The sequence below is a fragment of the Hyla sarda genome, chromosome 4, assembly GCF_029499605.1.
Source record: "Hyla sarda isolate aHylSar1 chromosome 4, aHylSar1.hap1, whole genome shotgun sequence".
Lineage (NCBI taxonomy): Eukaryota > Metazoa > Chordata > Amphibia > Anura > Hylidae > Hyla > Hyla sarda.
This window is the reverse complement of record NC_079192.1, coordinates 394300910-394322241: the sequence shown is the minus strand read 5'-3', so window position 1 is coordinate 394322241 and position 21332 is coordinate 394300910. Positions and strand designations below refer to the sequence as shown.

General features: G+C 41.2%; 1 protein-coding gene across 3 annotated transcripts in view; it reads right to left on the bottom strand.

Annotated features, from left to right (window-relative positions):
* Positions 1–2304: 2304 nt before the first annotated feature.
* ANO2 (anoctamin 2) overlaps positions 2305–21332 on the bottom strand; it is a 233914-nt gene continuing 214886 nt past the window's right edge. For 2 of the 3 annotated variants that reach the window (XM_056517209.1, XM_056517210.1), the window contains 3 exons: positions 18899–19080; positions 11604–11709; positions 2305–3484 (listed from right to left, as the gene is read on the bottom strand). In XM_056517209.1, the coding sequence (XP_056373184.1) occupies positions 3203–3484; positions 11604–11709; positions 18899–19080 (570 nt within the window). In that variant the 3' untranslated portion in view covers positions 2305–3202. Of the gene's footprint in view, positions 3485–11603; positions 11710–18898; positions 19081–21223; positions 21293–21332 lie in introns of those variants that run through there. The other variant, XM_056517211.1, reaches the window with a different exon arrangement.

Genomic DNA, 21332 nt, shown 5'->3' with positions numbered 1-21332 from the left:
TTTTTTTTCATTTGTACTCCAAACCAAGACCTGTAACTAGTTTTTTTTATGGTAAACTTATTCACTGATAATCGATAGATCAGTGCAGGTCGAGCATGCACACTGCCAGTCCATTCAAAGTCTACGAGACTGATGGGCATAGCTAAGTACAGCCCTCTTTGCTAATCCCACAGAGTTTAAATAGAGCATTGCTCACCACCATTTAAACAGGACACACAGGACCCCCCCCCCCCCATCAGTGGGGGCCCCAAAAGTTAGAACCTAGCAGTTATTACCTATTCAGTGGACAGGGGAAAACTGGTTATTGTTGGAATACCCTTTTATATGATCACATAGAGTAATTTTAAGGGTTCCCCCTGACTGTAACTCTTCACCATTGTTTATTTCCTTTGCCTACTCCCTGCACTCTTCCCGTTTCTTCTTTTGCTACCTTTAATTTCCCCCTTTTTAAACTCTGTTTAAAGGGGTACTCCACCACTAGACATCTTATCCCCTGGGGACACCCGCAATCTAGGCTGCAGCAGACATCTGGTGCATGGAGCAAACTTCGATCCGAGCCAGATGACTGGCGATGTGGGCGGAGGCTCGCGACGTCCCGGCCACCCCCCCTCAATGCAAGTCTTACATTAAGGGGTGGTGATCAGACATCTTATCCCCTATCCTTTGGATAGGGGATAAGATGTCTAGGGGCAGAGTACTCCTATAAGAACTCCGATATATATCGACCTCCATACCACCATGGGTGTCAACCCCCACTACTGTAAGTGAGCAGGTAAGTCATCTACAAGACATGACCAAGGTCCAATAAGACTCCTGTTCCTATGTTGAGTTTTGTCTCTGTCCCACAAGCAAACAAGTTTTCTGAACACCTACACAGATTCCATCTCCTCTAACCACATGGTATGTGAGCAGCTACACGCCTGGTGAAATTTATTGGACCTCCTGGAGGATAATGCAACGTTTGACCTTGGACACTTGTCTAACCTCCCACAAGCGTTGCCAGCACATATTACACTTTTGGCCGGCCTACAACACATGCCAGAGCCCTAGGGGTCATTTCAAGCCGCAGCTGCAAAGGGGAATTCCAGTTGATGTTTTCAAGTTCGTTGGGATTGGTGCTAAATACCTTTTAGAAACGGCATTTGTATTGTAAAAAGTTCCTCTTTCTCTCTCGTCCAAGCCACGTACACAACATTTATCTGCACCATGGTAAAGAAGTCGCTTTGCGTAACATCCCTGGAATTAATGCATATCTATATTAGGTCCTCTGTATCAGACGTTCATTTTCCATAAATGGAGAACTTTTACTGAACCCATGGATGATGGTCGAAAATCACAGCGTTACTGTCTGTATCAGGCTTGCAAGATAATCTCTTGAGATATTAAAAACTAATACTTAGAAATCATAATTTTATATGGCCATTGTGTTCTTTCTTATAATTAAAATAATAGTATTAATAATTCTAAAATCCCCCCCCTAGACATCTTATCCCCTATCCAAAGGACAGGGGATAAGATGTCTGATCGTTGGGGTCCCACCGCTGGGCACCCCAGACATCCGGTGCACAGAGCAAACTTCGCTCTGTGTCAGATGACTGGTGGGCGGAGGCTCATGACGTCACGGCCATGCCCCTCAATCTAAATCCAAGCCCCATAGACTTGCATTGAGGGGGCTTGGCCGTGACGTCACAAGCCTCCGGAGCTGCAAACAACGCTCTAAACAAACGCTGGGTGCAGCAGGGAGATCAAGGGGTTTCTTTCCCATTTCCATATCAAATTTCTCCTACAAACAGTGCCACTCTTGCCCAGTGGCCATATCTGGTATTGCAGCATGGGTAAGATGTCAGATGCAAGAGTGGCATCATGTCTGTCTCTCGTTTAAAGGAATATTATGGTATATAAAAACTTATCCCCTATCCTTAGGATAGGGGATAAATGTCAAATAGCGGGGGTCCCAGCAAACTCCCGTACGGGGCCCTGGCAGTCTGCAGGAAGGGGGCGTGTTCGAACACCGCATAAAGTGTCAATCTCTGGCTCTCCCATAGAGCTGCATTGAGAGGGCATGTCAGACGCCGCTTCACACGTGCTGTTGCCTGGGGGCCCCCCGTATGGGAGATCGTGGGGATAACAGCAGTCAAACCCCCCCCCCCCCCCAGCCACCCTTTTCCCGGCGTGATCTGAAACTTATCTCCTGATAATAATAATACGTTTTCATATCCCAGAGTACTCCTTTAACCCCAATTAGTAAACAAGAAACCATAAGCGTCAAATCAAGAAAAAAAATAGTTTATTATCATCTCTGATCATACATCATTTTATTTCGTCGATGCCCCAAAAAAAAAGAACTGTGAAACGTCATTGACAATTTGCTGTTGGATGCGAGTAAATCCTTCTCATGTTTCGTTCCCATATCAAAAATGTCTTTGATACATTTATCTTCAAGAACAGACCGTAGAAAATGAGCCCTGAGGTTGTGATATTTGGTATCTCACTATACATTCGGAAAAGAGCAGCCAATGGAACGCACGCCGTCACGTGGGGTTCGGCATCCTGCATCCTTGCCTGCATCGTAGAGTAATTTGAACTTGATACATTTAAAGCTATACATTCCCTTTTTTCCAAGCCGTTTTATTTTTCGTAGATAAAAATATGCCTCTGAGTGCACTGAGTTCGGTCTAGGTATTATTGTGTGAATCGGTCGTATATAAGAATTGCTTATATCATAAAAGCACAGCAGCAAGATTTTCATTTACATAGGAAATAGTCTCACACAATGTAAAGAAGTCCGCCCATTGACCAAAAAATAAAAAATCATGAGCTTGGCTAGTCCTATAGTTAAAAATAAAAATGTGGTCTTAGTTTGCGCCCTACTCCATGCATTGTATTCAGCTCTGTGGTAGCCACACACATTACAGTAAATGAGCTGCTGGAGATCTATAGCCCTCCGTTGTACTTAAGCTCGCCTGCACTGTATGTCGCACCAGACGGTTCTTTAAATATTACAAAGCCTGCTTAAGATGGTTTGGAGACATTTACGAGAAAATTAAGGGGTTGTTTTTTCTCTTTCACCCCTCGCCTTCGTCCCACATGTTCTTCCATCTCCAATTACAACATCATATGCTTTAATCGTACATGCATTGCGATTCTCTTTTTTTTGTGTGTGTTTCTTTGTGTGACATGTCTACTAGGCTCACAAGGGGGGTCACACTTCCGTGTGGTGCGAGCTGAATGATGTAAAACTGCCACGTTGACTCCGGCTGAACTGGCAGAAGCTGGCTGCTCGGCTACGCCGGCCTCTGTTCTCTGTCTTGCTACGCTGTTTGTCGTGCATGATGAAGTTTTCTATAAGTTGGAGTTTCTTATGTTCTTCTTTGAGGAAGACATTGACGATCAGGCTCTTTTCTTTTTTGATTTGTTCGCTGATGTCTTTCGGGATGTCGGGTATTAACCAGTCTACCACCGCACTCAGGAACATGACCAGGTTCTGGAAAGAGAAGATGAAATAGATGTGGGTTATTAAAAGTAGACTGGACTAGATGTATGTTTAGATATAGTACGGTAGGTCTGTCCCTCTTTGGGCTCATTCATACTATGGAATCTCCGCCCAAAGATGTATTTCCAAGCGCATTCCACAGAAAGAATCAACATGTTCATTCTTTCGACTGAGTCTGGGGTCTAGAAATTCATTGTTGCAAAAATTCTGTAGGGTGAATGGTGCAGCAGAATCCCATTTAGAACAATGTGAGGCTGCTAAGGAATTCCGCTTGGAAAATCTGTAGTGTGAATGGGCCCTTAGGGCCAGCGATCATTCAAAAAATGAGCAAGCGCTGAAACGGCTGAAAGGCGCTACCATCTATTTTTTTTTCCTTCTTTGAACCAAGTTTATCATGCTTGTCAAGTAATAGCTCTTGATGTAACAACTTTGCATGCGTCTGATAAATGATTAAAAATGGCTGAAAGTCTCAGTAGACCAACATGACCACTTATCAGACCAGAGTGCCCCATGGTTTAAAGATGACAGAATTTAGTCACTATGCAAAAGTCACTATTATGGCTGATAGAGTTCTTCAAGTGTTCTTCAGTGTTTCCAAAGCGTGGCCCTCATGTTCCCCCAACAGGTCATTTTTTCAGGACTTCCTTAGTCTTTCACAGTTGATACAATTATGGCCAGCAAATCAGGTATCACCACAGTTATATCAACTGTGAAAGATTACGAAATCCTGAAATATGATCTGTTGGGGGTACTTGAGGACAACGTTTGGAAAACACTGTTCTAGAAGCAAAAGCGCCAGAGCTCCTTGCACCTGTCCAACGTGATTCTCAAGGAAATTCAACATGTATTTAGTCATTTACATATATATAGTTTTCAGTGTATTTCTGCCAATTAGCTTTACAGGCTTTGTATATGAGCCCCGATCGACAAGATCACCAGAGTTTCCTTAAGACCAGTGTGTGTAGACTGCTATAACCACACATAAGATCATTGAGGACCCTAAGTCTTTAGATGACCTTAAATTGGTATTCCCATCTCCTTAATCATGTTTCTATGTGTAGAGCAATGCAGCATAAACAGGTTTGCAATTGGCTTGATTTAGCAGAATTGCCTGGTTCTGAAGATATCTCTTATCTCCCCTTTTGTTTAGAGCTGGTAGTCATGGTTCCGGTCCACCAGCTTTGCTGTAGAAGTAGTGATGATGTCAATCCCTAGCTGGAGCTCCTGAGCACACATCATGCTCCCTGCTTTAGCTTATCACAGCACATTCATCATGTCTGACAGCTGCAGGCCTAGTGATATAACTTGGGTGCTGTCAGACAAAGAAGCAAAGGACCTGCCTCTGACCCCAGCCCTGTCCACTAGCAACCCTGATGTGAGAAGACAGCAGCAGCTGAGCAGAGATGAGATGAGATGAGACAACCCCTATAAAACATTGACTATCTGAATTTAGTTGCTATCAAAAGCCACTGTTGGGACAGCATCAGCTGAGAATATTGGCTTCTTATACTTGGTTACGAGGACAACCAAAGTGGGATGAAGCTCAACGCTGCCCTTGAACCAAGTTGGTCATACTTGTCACTAAGCAATAGTTATTGACGTAACAACGTTGCACGAGTTTGATAAATGATGTGCATTTTTAGAAGTAGCTTAAAGCCTCAGTAGACCAACATGACCATGATGGTCCATGGTTTAAAGAGGACCTTAAAACATTGACCAACATTGACTATTTTATGGCTGCTAGGTCTATCTTCTAGAAGCAAAAGTGCCAAAACTTCATGCACCTGGCCAACATTATTTACATAGGTATACACAATGTTTTTTTATCATTTACATATGATATTTTTTCATTCATGCTTCTGTTTACTCCTCCCTGGTAACATCTATAATTTACCTCTGATTAGAATTGTTTTTGGCTTCTAAGATCAGGTCATTTTCTCGGGACATTCGACTATGAAAAGTCTTAAATTTAGGCTTTTATGCTTCTCCCTAATCCAGTTGGTAAAAATTTGGTGATTATAGGTAATTATATGCAAATGACTGGTTGTAGTCAGAACCAGATGTCTGTGACCTGGCACTATCAAGCTTTTGTTTAAATATGGTATTACATTTCACTTGATGCACAGATACTTGTCAGACTTCCGATGTTGGTGTTTTTACAATACGAGGAGGGAGTCATATGACATTCTAGATTTCAATGGAATCACATGTGGTTGTTGGACCAAGAAAGTAAGAGAAACAGATTTTCATGGTACAATCACAAGGACCATGATACTTTAATAACCTATGGCGTTCACTCATTAACTCCTCAATGAAGTTAGCTGAACCCTACCAACCAATCAAATTTCATCTTTCATCTTTTTTGTTGGAAGAACAACAATCAAAGTAGAATGTTTGATTGGTCACCATGATTCAATAGGAGCTTTGTAACTTGTGTGTGGACTTGATACATAACTCTCTGTTAGTATCAACCTATTGGTTGCTAAGGCTCCGCTCACATAACATTTTGTACATCGGGAAAGCTTATTGTCAAAGGAAGGCCAAAATGAGTCTTGGCCTCTGAAGAGCAAAGTAGACTACATTATAGGATCCTTTCAAACATGTACACTGGTCCCTCAAGTTACAATATTAATCGGTTCCAGGATGACCATTGAATAGTTGAGAACATAACTCTATGGAAACCTGGTTGTTGTTTCTGAAGTCCCCAAAATGTCATCCAAAAATAGGAAAAAGTAAGGATTAAAGAAAAATAAATAGATAACTAATAGAGATAAATCAATTTCTTACATATAAAAGTAAGAAAGATCTGCTGGAAGCTGTAAATCACTGTCTATGTAGAGGACAGGAGCTTTTTCAGGGTCATGTACAGAACACACAGTGTAGTACCATCCTGTACTGTAGGGAGCGCTACCAGACATCCAGTCATGGCATACACGTCAGTAATACAGGTGTATTACCAGTGAAATGCCCATTTGGATATTCTAGCTGTTGACTAGTGTTTGGTGCGAATATTTATCGTGAACATCGCATATTCACGAATCGCGAATATAGCGCTAAATATTCGCAATTCCGAATATTTGCATTTTTTCCCCCACAGTACACATCACAGTGATTATCCCTCCCTGCTTCCAGCTTGTGGTGCAAACAAGGCTCCAATACTAGTTACTGTGTCAGACTGGTGAGTGCCCGAAAAACACTCATATGCAAATTTTCGCGCATATTGATCCCTCCCTTCTTTTAGCTCTTTTATCACGCGATATTGCGCATGCAAATTTTATGGTGAATGTGCATGCGCATGCAAATTTTATAACGCATAGTAAAAAAAGGCAGCGAATATTGCAAATTTTGCAAATATATGACGAATATTCGTCCGTATATTTGCGAAATATCGCAAATTCGAATATGGCCTATGCCGCTCAACACTACTGTTGACAGGTTTCATTGAACTGTCCATAGCATTGTATGGTGAGTCTGGTTACAATGGTCCAGAAAGGATTGTAACCTCATTGTAAGTTGATGAACCACTGTATCTGTTAAATAAATACCGCATTAGTCTATGGGTGGTAGATGCAAATATATGACATCCATCACCGGTTTATATACATAAGAGATACCTTGGGAAGCTCCACTGATGTCACTGAACTTCTAAGGGAGGGCTTTCAAGGACCTCCGTCCACTCCTCCTCCTAAGCTCCATTCCAAGAAGATTTTTTTTGCATTTTGCGTTCAAATGTGTTAGGTTGCAGGTCAGCAGTAACACCCTCTGCAGGATGTAGAACAAAATACTAAATGGCTTTACTGGAAAAGCTCTGATGAGGTCAATGTCCATAGATGATTAGCGGCATATGCTATATTCCAATTCGCAATATTTCTCATATATATGGACAAATATTCATCCTATATTTGTGAAATTTGCATATTCAATATATTTGCGGTTATTTTCGCTTTGCGTAAATGTACATGCGCGTATGCGCATGCGCATTTACGCAAAGCGAAAATAGCTGCAAATATATCGAATATGCGAATTTTGCGAATATATAGGACGAATATTCGTCCATATATTCGCAAAATATCGCAAATTTGAATATGGCATATGCCGCTCATCACTAGTGTTGAGCATGAATATTCGTAATGCAAATTTTTATCGCAATGTAAAATCGGCACTTCGCGATTTCACGAATATTTTGAATATATATATATATATATATATATATATGTATGTATAACTATCTACCTATCTATATTATCTATCTATCTCATATCCATCTATCTATCTCATATTTTTCTATCTATCTCACATCTATCTATCTATCTCATATCTATCTCATATTTATCTATCTATCTCACATCTATCTATCTCATATCTATCTATCTATCTCATATTTATCTATCTATCTCACATCTATCTATCTCATATCTATCTATCTATCTATCTTATATCTATCTCATATCTATCTATCCATCTATCTCATATCTATCTATCTATCTATCTATCTATCTCATATCTATCTCATATCTATCTCATAGCTATCTATCTATCTATCTATCTATCTATCTCATATCTATCTATCTCCTAATATTCTTGGTCTATACAGAAGTGATAATGGGTCTATGACATTTTTCATTTTGAATACTGTCATTTCATATCGCGGATATCGTCACTATCTATCTACCTATCTAATTTTAGTGAAAATTCGCTCTCCAGTGTAATACAGTAAATAATATAGGAGCCTTCTTTAGACCACAAGCTGGAAGCAGGGAGGCATGAGATCACTGTGATGTGTTCTGTGGTTGAAAAAAATGACGAATATTCGTAATTGCGAATATATAGCGTTATATGCGAAATTTGCGATAAATATTCAAATTGCGAATATTTGCGCTCAACACTACAGATGAACAAGTACTATATATATATATATATATATATATATATATATATAGACTGTATGTCATTGGAGCATCTTGGATCTTGGTGGGACGTATCTCACTGTATGCTTTCATGCTATGATTTGGTGCAGTCTTCCATTTAGATTAGTCCAAATGGGAATTTTTGGGGATTCAACAAGGTAATGGCAGGAGTTCTGGTCCCTGTACTGTATGCTCTGCCAATCAGTTCACATTCTTAGGGTCAGGAACAGAGTATCTGTCCCAATGGATACGTCAGATCTCCAGTTCTCCTTGCATTTTTGTTTAATGGCATTCACCAGGCCAGGTGAAGGGGGCAGTGTATGTCTTGCCACTCTGAGTACAGGAGCATAGACTCCTGTCCATTGACAGAAGTCCCTGCTCCTGTTTGAGTTTGAACCTGAACCAAAAATAAAGACCAATTCCACTGTGTGCTCCTGAAATTATTTTAAGAAAATGTGCTCAGCTCTAGCTGGGGATCCTCCTGATGTTCACTTCAGACTGAAGACCAAAACATGCTGTGAATGGGGGCTAAGCTGGAAGGACATCCATGACAGATTCAACAGGTTCAAGATTTGAAGCAAATTATCATTCAGACATACAACAATCAATAGAAAATAGATATTTTGAGTACTTGCTCATCCCTAGTCAATAATAGATAATCATTTGTATGTAGCCTTATAAATGTGTATCAACCCATGTGAGAAAGACCAAGTAGCAAGTGATCGGCTGCATAGTCAGATATCTTGGGTTTGACCTCCTCAGTTGGTCTCCTTGACTAAGCTTTCATTCATTAACCATTCCTATCACTAGAAAACACATGACGGTACTATGACTGAAACTTCGGATGACCGTCAACTATCCTATGTGTAGGATAGTTTATCATCACACATTGACTATAATTCTGGAAAGACTTCAGGTTAAGACTTGTTTGCCAACAAAAATGAAAACAAAGAACCTAATACCATTGAAATCATGATGGGAGAGATTTCACAAGAGCTATTCGATTCATAAAATTTGATCATGAACAATTGCCAAAAATGATGTGTCGCCAATCATTCCTGAGATGTCTGTGGTTTCCGACATACTTAGTTGGAATGGTTCTCTATGCTCCACATTCTAGCTAACAAAATATTTCACTTGAGAAGCCTAATGAGCAAATATGCTAATGGCTCCATAAATCTCCCAACACTCACAAATGATGGATTTCTTAAAAACAGGCAGTAACCTGGTAAAAGTGTAAGGATTCAGCCACATTTACAAGAAGGAAAGTGGTGGAGTTCATTAGCAAATACAGTAACCTGGGGGCAATGTTTAAACTGATCTGCAGCAGCCAATAAGAATAGAGATACATCATAATGTCCAGAGGTAACAACCTACATAGAAAGAGGAAACCCTTTCTGGTGCAGGTTCATGCCACCATGCCTAACTACCCAGGGCCTAGAGAACATGGTTCTTGTTCTCCAGCCATTACATTGAATGTAAGATGGATGGTCTCCTTACTTGATATTAGTGATGAGCGGCAGGGACCATATTCGAATTCGCAATATTTCGCAAATATATGGACGAACATTTGTCCTATATTTGCGAAATTCGCATATTCGCTATGTTCGTTCACTTTTTTTCATGCGAAAATCATAATGAAATTCGAATAGTGCGCATGCGAGATTATATCCTTCAAGTAACTAATACCTATACCCTACACTAGAACCTATCTACTAAACTAACCTAACCTATCTAACACTATCACTTTTTTAATACACAGTACACATCATTGTTGTGATGTGTACTGTGAAGAAAAAAAACATATTTGCGAAATCGTGAAGTGCCGATATTCGTGTTCTTTTAATATGCGAATATGCAAATATTCGCGTATATCGGCACTTCCCCTTCTTTTAGGTGAAAGATATAATCAAGCATACTCACTATCCGAATTTCATTTTAAAAAAAAGAGAACGAACATAGCGAATATGCGAATTTTGCAAACATAGGACGAATATTCGTCCATATATTCACCAAATATCACGAATTTGAATATGGCCCCTGCCGCTCATCACTAATCTGTATGTGGTTCCATAACATTAAAAATGACTTTATTCTCTGGGACCAGGAGTCATAGAGGCGTTCCCAAGCCCCTGTAGTGCTGAAAAGCCTCATTACTTCCCCTCTCCTCCCATCCCTGTTCCTGCTTGATTGACAGTCAACTGGATGCCAAGTCCTGTTTCCAAATCCATTCTAAACTCTTTCTGAACTGTAAACCCTCAACCCTCTTGTTGAAAGTAGACAACATTCAAAGAGGTCAGTTAATCTCCTCATCTCTGATGCAATATATTCTACAAGGCTCTTATTTATGATGCATCATTTGTAATACCGGTCATCTTATTTAGGACAAAAGTACCATTTTGGGGCCCTTAGGCTCCGGGGATCCAGCATCTAGTTCCCTATAGTAATGTCTTTGCCAACATCCTCTTAAGAATGAAGGGTACATACCCAGCTCTTTACACCATTCCCTGCTTGTGCTGATCACAGAAGATGAACTGTTAAGAGCTGTCATTGTAGTAGGTATAAAGTACCCCTGTGCTTAGCATAAAGGTTGACATAAGGTTTAAGTGTTTGTTTATACTGTGTAACATTATAGAGAATGAGAATGAATGGAGCACTAGCTGTGCACGTGTGACACCACTCCATTCATTCAATGTGGTCATACCCCATTAATCCAAGAGTAATACCCTGTCTATAACTTTCTTAAATAAGAAAACCCCTATAACTATTACTTTACTGGCCCTAGAGTATGAGTTTCACATTACTACTCTTGCTCTTTTTTGAACATTTCTTGTAACCCCTCTGGTCCTAATGTGTAGAATTTTATAATTCTTCTGGCTACAGTGTGTGGGTTTCCAATAACCCTGCGGACCCTAGAACTGTATGTGGATTTTGTAATGTCCCTACTGGCCTTTGATTGTGGATTTCCTCTTACCCCATTGACCTTAGTATGCGGCTTTACAATTACCCCACTGGCCCTAGTGTTCAAGTCTACAATTCTATGAAGGGGCTTGGAATGTCCCTTTCCTTTTATCCAACTGACCCTAGTGTGTGTAAACTAGGAAGATTAGATTGAAAGGGATCGGTTGGATAAATCCCATATAAATATCTGCAGGAAAAAGTGAAGAAATTGTAAAGTTCATGCTGTTTCTTTATACACTCACCTGAAATAGAATGACGAAAGCCAGACGCACAGCTAGAACGGTCCAGTATTGTTTAGAAAAATCGTATTGATTTGGAGACCAAGGTGGTTCCCGGTAATCTTTATATCTACGAAGAAAGAAAAGTAAATTGAGCGTAAATGTTTTTTTTTTTTAGAAGATGCTACAGCTATAATTTAATCATATCTGAGTCTCAATACTCAGGGTTGAAGACTGATGGGAATTTAGTTCCTTTGAAAAATTGTTTACTTCAATTGATCCCTTGATCAGAACAATTTTGGTTTTCAATGAGATACAGATGTAGTAAGGATGTTTAGGAATTCTATTTTTCCAGCCTAAATTTTAATGAGAGGAAAATTCCCTCATATGTATTTGCCCAACCCATTCACATGCGGAGAATGTGTATTAACGTTGTATGAAATGCTTAGGACCAGAACCTCCATCATTGCCAGGTGCTGGACCTTCTGGAACTCCAGTAAATCAGAAACTAAAAGGGATTGTCTCAGCTTGGCAGGCCCTTTCCATGTGCCGTATTTGGGTACTGAATGTCATAAAAGTGGTCCCCCGACAAGGACTCCTCTACCAGACAAAGTGGTAGGCCGCTAAGAACCTATATATTTGGCTCAAAATTGGTAAAATTCTGCTTCTTACAGCTGAGAGTTGCTACAATTCTATCCAAACTAGACAATCGTTTTCTTGCTCGGAATCTATTTTTTGTTTGTAAAGGAATTTAAAAAATGGAACACGAAAGCATCACTGCATAACACGATAGGGATATCAAATTGTCCCGATAGGAAGATAAGTTCGCAAGGTAGGCCTCTAAAAGGAAATGGTTTTCCAGGTGGTAGACACAGTCAATTACTTTCTTCTTATCCCTCATGAGTGATTCTTCTCTAGGGAAGCCCCTTCAGGTTGCATGTGTAGCACAACTCTTTCTAGATGGCACATCCACATTTGCTGTCACAAGAAAGTTTGCTGTGTCTCCCAGGGCAGTCTCAAATCATAGAGCAAATACCAGGACACAAGGTAGAACACTATCAACCTAGCAGCAGGACCGGAACTTTCTCCTTTGAGCAAAGAACAAGAGAAGCGCTGCCAGAGCCCTACAAAGTCACCTGCTGGACATGTTTCTAAGCAAGCTGTCAGAAACCGACTCCATCAAGGTGGTATGAGGGCCAGGTGTTGGTTGGACCTGACCTCACAGCCCAACATTAATTGGCATTCTCTAGATCAGAGGTCCCTAACTCAGTCCTCAAGGCTCCAACAACAGTCCAGGATTTTAATTTTTCCCTCTTATATTCAGTAACTGAAAAAATCTAGAATATTGTTGGGCCTTTGGGACTGGGTTGGGGACCACTGCTCTAGAGAACAACAGACTTGGCAGGTCTACTTTTTGCACCTTATTGTCTTCACAAATGAGATCCGGTTCACGATAACAGATGTGAAAGAGTCTGTAGATGCTGTGAGAACATTAGGCTGCTTGGAACATTATCAAACATGACTGGTTTGGCAGAAGTTCAGTGATGGTCTGGTGAGGCATATCCTTGGAGGATCACGTGATCACGTTCTGTTAGAATTTCAGATTAAATCATGAGAGCCATTTTAAATACTCTATGCTGGTGCAGGGTGCCATGGGTTCCTCCTGGTGCAAGACAAGTGTAGGTTCTTGAAAGATGAAAGCGTTGACTTTCCACTGACTTGCCTTCACATTCAATTTTGGGAGGAGATCCTGAAGGACACCATGCCATGCCTAGATGCTATCAGGAGAGTATACATGAACATGGGGGCTGTACACACTAATGATTTCACAAATTTTAAGTTTTTACTTTTTATTCGTTTTTATTTTCAGTGCGATCTTGGTTTCCATTGGCCATAGATGCATTATTAAAGAGTACCTGTCATGATCTTTTAAAAACATTTTATTATCCCAGTTCACTGCCCCCATCATCATAAACAACCCCCTGCCTTTATTTTTTATAATATTTTACTTTTTCACCTTAATATTGCTCAATATTTTCTGTACGGTCTCAGTCAGATTCACAGACTGGGAAGGGGCGTTCCCCAGCAAGCGTGACATCATCTGAAGCCATACAGGGGAAAACTTCCTCCCTCACTCTGCTACACACAGCCCAGAGCAGTATATTGTGAGATGAGCTATGATTGGCTAAGGCTGCACACACCCCGCCCCCTTTCAGCACTCCAGACTGCATTTCCTGATTTTGGACTTCTGCCAGGCCAGTAGGAGTCCAAAGTCTGACAGAAGTGCCGGATAGAGGGGAAATGTACTCTGGACAAGTAGGGAGACAACTAGTGGCAGTTTTTTTTAAACACAAATAAAACATATAAAACTTCATTTTTTTAAACAAAGTACATTTGTCATTTTTACCACGTTTTAATGACAGTACCTATTTAAAATCTCAATGAAGATCCCAATTTCTATCAACTTGAATCAATTGTTCATCGATATCTGATGTGTGAATATGTGTTCCCTTTATTTTCGGTTTGAGCAGTGAATTAAAATTTTGAAAAATACAAAAAAAAGTTGACAAACCATGAATTAATGCTACCTATATGCTATGTACATATCATACCTATCCAGTGTATAAGCCATAATGTGAAATAGAACGTGCCTCACCCTTCAGTGGTTTATATAATAGTATTGTATGATCTTGATATAAGGGCTGATAGAAGCAGAACATATATAGAAACATGAAATGTGTGTGTTTTAGAAACTGCATGCAGGAAAGTTCTTGTCTAAACTAGATGTCATTCATTCCATGTATGTCAGTGCAACAGATAAATGTAATTATCCGCCTCAATAAACATGACAGGTGCTAATAAATGTGAGCAAATATCTCAGACGGTTGTTCTCCAACACCGAGATAATAAGTGTCTACAACAAGCTTTCTTGGCTTAGGAATGTGATTTATGTAACCAAAAGGGAATCTCCAACTTAAGTTTATTTTTTATTTGTTTTCTTTCTATTTAGAGAGGTTTTCCCAGACTTCAAGGGGTACTCCGCCCCTTGACATCTTATCCCCTATCTAAAGGATAGGGGATACGATGTCTGATCGCGGGAGTCTCGTAGATGGGGGCCCACGCGATCTCCTTGCTGCACCTGGCATTCGTTTAGAGTGTCGGGGGCAGCACCGGAGCCTCGTGACACCACGCCCCCTCAATGCAAGTCTTTGGGAGGGGGCATGACGGCCGTCATGCCCCCTCCCATAGACTTGCATTGAGGGGGCGTGGCCATGATGTCACGAGCCTCCGCCTTGCATCGCCAGTCATCCGGCACGGAGCGAAGTTTGCTCCGTGCACCGGATGTCTGGGGTGCAGCAGCCGAGATCGTGGGGACCCCCGCAATCAGACATTTTATCCCCTATCTTTTGCATAGGGGATAAGATGTCTAGGGGCAGAGTACCCCTTTAAACGTTGCCAACCAAAGATTAGAAGAGGTGATCCACCTTGGCTGGTTGGGGTCCAACATCTGGAAGCCCCACCGATAAGCAGAAGGAGGACAAACCAGCTTCAGTACCAGGATAAGCTGCTGTAAAAAATTATGGGGCATCTTTATTCTACTAATCATTGGGAGTTAATAATTTGGAAGTCCTTTAAAACCTATTTAGTTTTTTGTGTGTTATTTGAGCTGGGTGTGGAGGGGTCCTGCAGGTGCTTTCAGAGGTTGCATCATGAAGACAATTGGTGTCTGCTTGGCGATCAAAGAATTGCTGTGCGCTTGGCTTTAGATGAGTTGTTATCACAGGGAGAACAAGGCTGGCCTTAGGGGTATACATCATGCACCCTTCCTCAAGGGGGAGCTGCCATTTACCTTACTATGGCCATACAGCCTTCTACAGAATTCAGCAGATTACTTTTCCTTCCTCTGCTAGCAAGAAGGCTGGATTTAGACTAAGCATATTTTTGGGAGACATTAAAAATGGGACCCAAAATGATGAAATATTGCACCAAAAACATAGCCACGTACTATTAACTTGGGCTTTTTAAACTTTTGTAACATGGAGTTCACCAACACAGAACAATTATTACAGTGCAGCAGTGCCTGTATTACCCCCAATTGGTCCCAACCAAATTTCACCATGCAGCACACATGATACCCTCTGGTGGCATCAGGGACTACAGTACAACACAAATTACCTCTTCAGCAGTGCTAAACAAACAGCATAGTGCAGCACTAAATACCTCTCCAGCAGTACAAATTCCACAGTATAGCACAAAATACCCCTCCAGGATCATCAAATACCTCTCCATCAGTGCTAAACAATTACCAGTACAAAATACCTCCTGGGCTGTCGTTAGAGGAATAAAACTAGGCAATTGACCAGAGCACCCATGCTTAGAGGGAGTACTCTGCCCCTAGACATCTTATACCCTATCCAAAGGTTAGGAGATAAGATGTCTGATCATGGGGGGTCTGGCCGCTGGGACCCCTCACGATCTCCAGGCCAGCATTCCGGCGTTCCGAACATTTATGTTTAGAATGTCAGCTTCGGGTAGCCGCGGTCGTAATGTCAATTCTGTGGTAGGGACCATGATGGCTGGGTTAAATGCTGCTGCTTATAAGGCATGAACACAAGGTAAAGGGGTTAGGAGATCAGTGCTCTCACTAGTAAGGGGTGGGAAAGGGACATTACTACTGTCATCAGGAAATTGGAACAGTACTGCTGCCAGTGGGGGAAGTACAGTAATTATAAATATAATTAAAAAAATGTTTTAGTAATGGCATAGGCAGGCATCAAAAATACAAATCCATAGGGGGCACTATAAAACCTAGTCCTGAGGAGGCTGATATATATGTCCTGTCATTTGAATGAATGCTCAACTACATACACATAGAAATGATCTGCAAAAGCTGATGTTTGTTAGTAGTTCTCCATTGTAACTTGTAGATGGGGGGCCTTTACTTGGGCCGTCCATGATGTCTATTCCCCCATTAGGGTACATGAAGTGATTTGCCCACAGCAACCAATCACAGCTCAGCTTTTATTTTACCAGAGCTTGTTAATAACTTAAAACTGTGCTGTGATTAGTTGTTATGGGCAAATCACTCCAGTTTTACCTTTCAGACCGACTGATAAATCTGGGCCAATGTGCAAAGGAAGATTGTGCAATTGGCAGCAGGGAAGCAAAGAGCTTTGAGGGAACCCTGCCACTGGCATTTAAAAGAACAATTTTCAAGTACTTAAGCATGTACCCATTACCACCTGCCCCCCAATGGCAGCAGTACCCTCAATATTTCCACCTATCACCCCACTGGCAGCAGTTCTGTCCCCATTCCTACCACTCCCCTACTGGCAGCAGAACTCTCCCCATTTCCACCGGGAACTCTGCCCATTTACACCCGCCACCGGCAGCAGTTTTGTCCCGAGACTAGCAGTAAAACTATCCCTATTCCCATATTTGCCCCCCCCCCCCATTGGTAGTAGTTCTGTCCCTATTCCCACCACTTCCCTGCTGACAGCAGAACTCTCCCCATTCCCATATACGCCCCCCCCAGTACAGTAGTCATGTCCCCATTCCCACCACTTCCCTTTTTGGCAGCAGTACTTTCCCCATTCCCACCTCTTTCCCACCAATGGCACCATTTTTGACTGCACTAGGTGACAACAACCCTAATGACGCCACTGAGGCCAATCTATTTTATGATGGTTCCATGTATCCGTACCTCCCGTGTGATGTCTCACTGCAGGGCAGGAGTCTCTAAGTTTTCAACAGGAAATGTCAGCCAAATGCGGCACGAAACAACTGAAGCCTTCCGCTAAACAATTTCAATTAAACAAAGTGTAGTGCCGTTACTTTTACATGGTTCATTTTTGTTCTCACAGTATCTTGGACAGATCTGTGGCTTTCATGTCCATCCCGCTTGAGTCCCTAGAAAGGGACTGTTAACACGATAATAATGGAGAAGAACGTTGAAATAAAAGGTCCTGACATCAGGAGGTGACTGTGAGCCATGGTTTGTCGACAGATGGTTTTAATAGTGTGTCTTATTTGCCTTATCCTGGAGGGATTGACTCACAAGTATTATTGTGCTGCTACTTTAATTATTGTAGGTGTAGAAGACTGGTCACGTGTTTTGCGGAAAACAGGCGGTGCCCCCCTGGAACAATTTAGGCTTGGAGTTAATTATAGAAGTCTATGCAAAACCCATCACTGCAAACCTAATTCTAATCACAGCCCTGTCAGCCACACACTGTCCGATCTGGAGTCACTTGGCATCCTAAAAAAAAGGATTAAGTAACAAATGTTCGGGGACACTTTTTATTTTCACTTCTTTTTCTATCGTGGCTGCAAGGAAGAAGAAAATAGATGACCCTGTAAATTAGTCATAGTCTCTTACGGTTTGAGAACACGTTGTTGATTTTTTATCTTTATTTTTTGCATGTTTTGAGTGGTTTTCTGGCTTTGAGATTGTCTTTTTACAATTTGCGTTTGCTTCATCATTTTTGTACTTTTATTGCAGGGGGTGTGACTTGGTGTGCACAAATCAATTTGGAGCATTTACCAACTGTTTAAAAACCATGTCTGCACTCAAAATTGTACACCGGTAAACTTTGCTCCGTAGGTGGCATAGAATATGGGAAGCTCATTGATTAATGTCTCTTCCCCCCCCCCCATTGTACATCCTTGTAAAAAGCCACACAATTTATAATGTTACTGGCACAATTTCTTAAATTATGAACCCACCAGAAAAACTGTGCAAATTAAACAGAAATATTGAGCACTCAGAGTTTCCAAAAAAAGTCAGATTTTTTTTCAGACAAATTGCAGAAGCAGGAACTCCTGTCAAAGAAAGGAGTCCCTGCTTCTGTATACTGAGTAACTATGCATATGCTGTAGGCCATGACTCTAAGTTACCATTTGCTGTGTGGAGCACAGTGTCCGGCCTAGCAAATGCCTAGTCCTAGTCATCCAGGGGCACAGTAAGTATCAATGCTATGAGCATGGTCACCTACTTATTTCTCCAAGCCCAGCCGGGTGAATGTGCGCTACCACACAGAGGTAAGCATCGATGCAGAAGGTATCACCACTTACTACATTTCCTGGGATGGATGCAGAGCTTAGCAAATGTTAATTGAGTGTAGAGTAGCAGGGACTCCTGCCTTTAAAAGGTGTCCCTGCCTCCTGTATGTACCTTCTTTGAATCCCTATGTTGACAGCATAGGGTTTAGTGGAGCTGTTCCTGGTAAAAGTATACAGTATATACATGCTTTTAATTATTAACAGAATTTTTTTTAGATGGCACCTTCACTTTTAGAATCATACACAAGTAACATTACCTGCAGAATGTAACATTTTGTGCAAACTGTGAATTTTCAGGTTGGGTCCCAGGTTTCAAATGACTGACATTGAAATAGGAGAGGGTATGATTGATAAAGCCATGCATGGTTCCATTTTGACTGTACATGTACTGATACACAAGACGTGGGATGAAGTCTGATGTGACAGATATGACGAATGCCTAAGGACAAGGAAACAACTCAGTGAAGTCATTCTTGTAAAGCCTGCTATATTAAATACTTTATACATTATAATGGAAAATATGGAATTGGATGACCCTGGTGGACCACTGCTTCCGCATCTGACAAAGAGATGACAAATTCAATTCTTAAAGGGGTACTCCGGTGGAAAACTTTTTTTTTTTTTTAAATCAACTGGTGCCAGAAAGTTAAACAGATTTTTAAATTAAACAGATTTGTAAATTACTTCTATTAAACAATCTTAATCCTTCCAGTACATATCAGCTGCTGAATACCACAGAGGAAATTATTTTCTTTTTGGAACACAGAGCTCTCTGCTGACATCACGAGCACAGTGCTCTCTACTGACATCTCTGTCCATTTTAAGAACTGTCCAGAGCAGGAGAAAATCCCCATAGCAAACATATGCTGCTCTGGACAGTTCCTAAAATGTACAGAGATGTCAGCAGAGAGCACTATGCTCGTGATGTCAACAGAGAGCTCTGTGTTTCAAAAAGAAAATAATTTCCTTTGTAGTATTCAGCAGCTAATAAGTACTGGAAGGATTTAAAAATTTTAATAGAAGTAATTTACAAATCTGTTTAACTTTCTGGCACCAGTTGATTAAAAAAAAATAATAATAATGTTTTCCACTGGAGTACCCCTTTAAGTAAAGGGATACCACATGGTGAACATCTAGATGATAAACCAATTTCAAGGTGTCCTATTTTCATCAATGGGTTTGGCCATGGGCAGAATTGGTCCTTCAGCAGTAAGGGCCATTGGAATAATTCTCCACTCTGGCTAATAGATGAAGTGTCTGAGTAGGAATGCTCCTCTATTACAAAGGGGTATGGTTTCCCCTTGAGGAGAGCATCATCATGTGGTGTGGAGAATTACAGGCCACTAATGCTCCACTGGAAATTCTGGAAAGAACAGATATGCAAAGCAGCTCTCTCATGTTACCTTTTCCAGGTAGCTTTCCCTAAAAGTCAGAGTTCCACTCCAATTCTGAGTGTCTGCCAAGCGAGAAATCTCTCCAAGAAGGAGAGTATACCCATCTGTAGACAGCCGTCTGATGAAGGACTTTAAAGGGGTACTCCGCTGCTCAGTGTTTGGAACAAACTGTTCCGAACGCTGGAGCATGGAGCTCGTGACATCATAGTCCCACCACCTCATGATGTCACGCCCTGCCCCCTCAATGCAAGTCTATTGCATTGAGGGGGCGGGATGTGACATCATGAGGGTGCGAGACTATGACGTCACGAGCTTCCGACGCCGGCTCCAGCGTTCGGAATAGTTTGTTCCAAATGCTGAGCAGCGGAGTACCCCTTTAAGGCTGGGTTGACACATGCTATTTTGGTGGGTATTTTTCTCCAGTATTTTTATCCAAAACCACGAGTGGAACCAACACATAGAATCATAAAAAGATTTGCAGCATTGTCTGTATCGGTTCCACTCCTGGATTTGGTTAAGATTACCGAGCAAAAAACTATGGGTGAACCCAGCCTCAGTTGACCACAGGCATAAATATATGTCAGCCAACTCAATGGATACCAAGCTATCTATCTGAGTCTATGGTAAAAGAAAGTAAATGAAGTACGTGACAATGGTCAAACTTATTGGAGTCCTAAAAGTGTTCCAGTCATTTAAAAAAAAAATTGATATGTCAGAGAGACATGTTAAAAGTTTTGACAGTCAGGGTGCTAATGCCTAAAACTTCCAGCGATCAGGAGAACGAGTAGGGAGAAGTACACGGTAGCGCACTTTACTCCCCATCTTGCAGCAATCTATGGCTCTCTGGATGGCCCCATGGACTTATAATAGGGCTGAAGGATGTAGGTAGCTGCAAGTCAGGAATTGAAGCCTGCTACCTTGCATTACCTTCGTTCTCCTGATTGGTAGGGGTCTCAACATTAAGATCTGGACCAATAAAAGCTTTTGGCATGTCTCTGTGACTCCAAGGTGCACGTTAATGTTTATTTTTAAACTCCATATCATGTGTAGGTCCAACATTATACATTGATTAAAATATCTTCATGGGGCAGAATTTATAGACTTGAGGTAGAACAGATTTACTAATCGAAATGTGACAAAATTATGATCAAATTGACCCAATGTTTTGGTACACATGGGGGGGGGGGGGGGGGTCTTCAAAACCTGTGCAAAGGAAAAGTTGACCAATCAGATCACTTCTTTCCTTTTGAAAAGGGCCTATGGAAAAAGAAAGAAACAATCAGATTGGTTACTATGG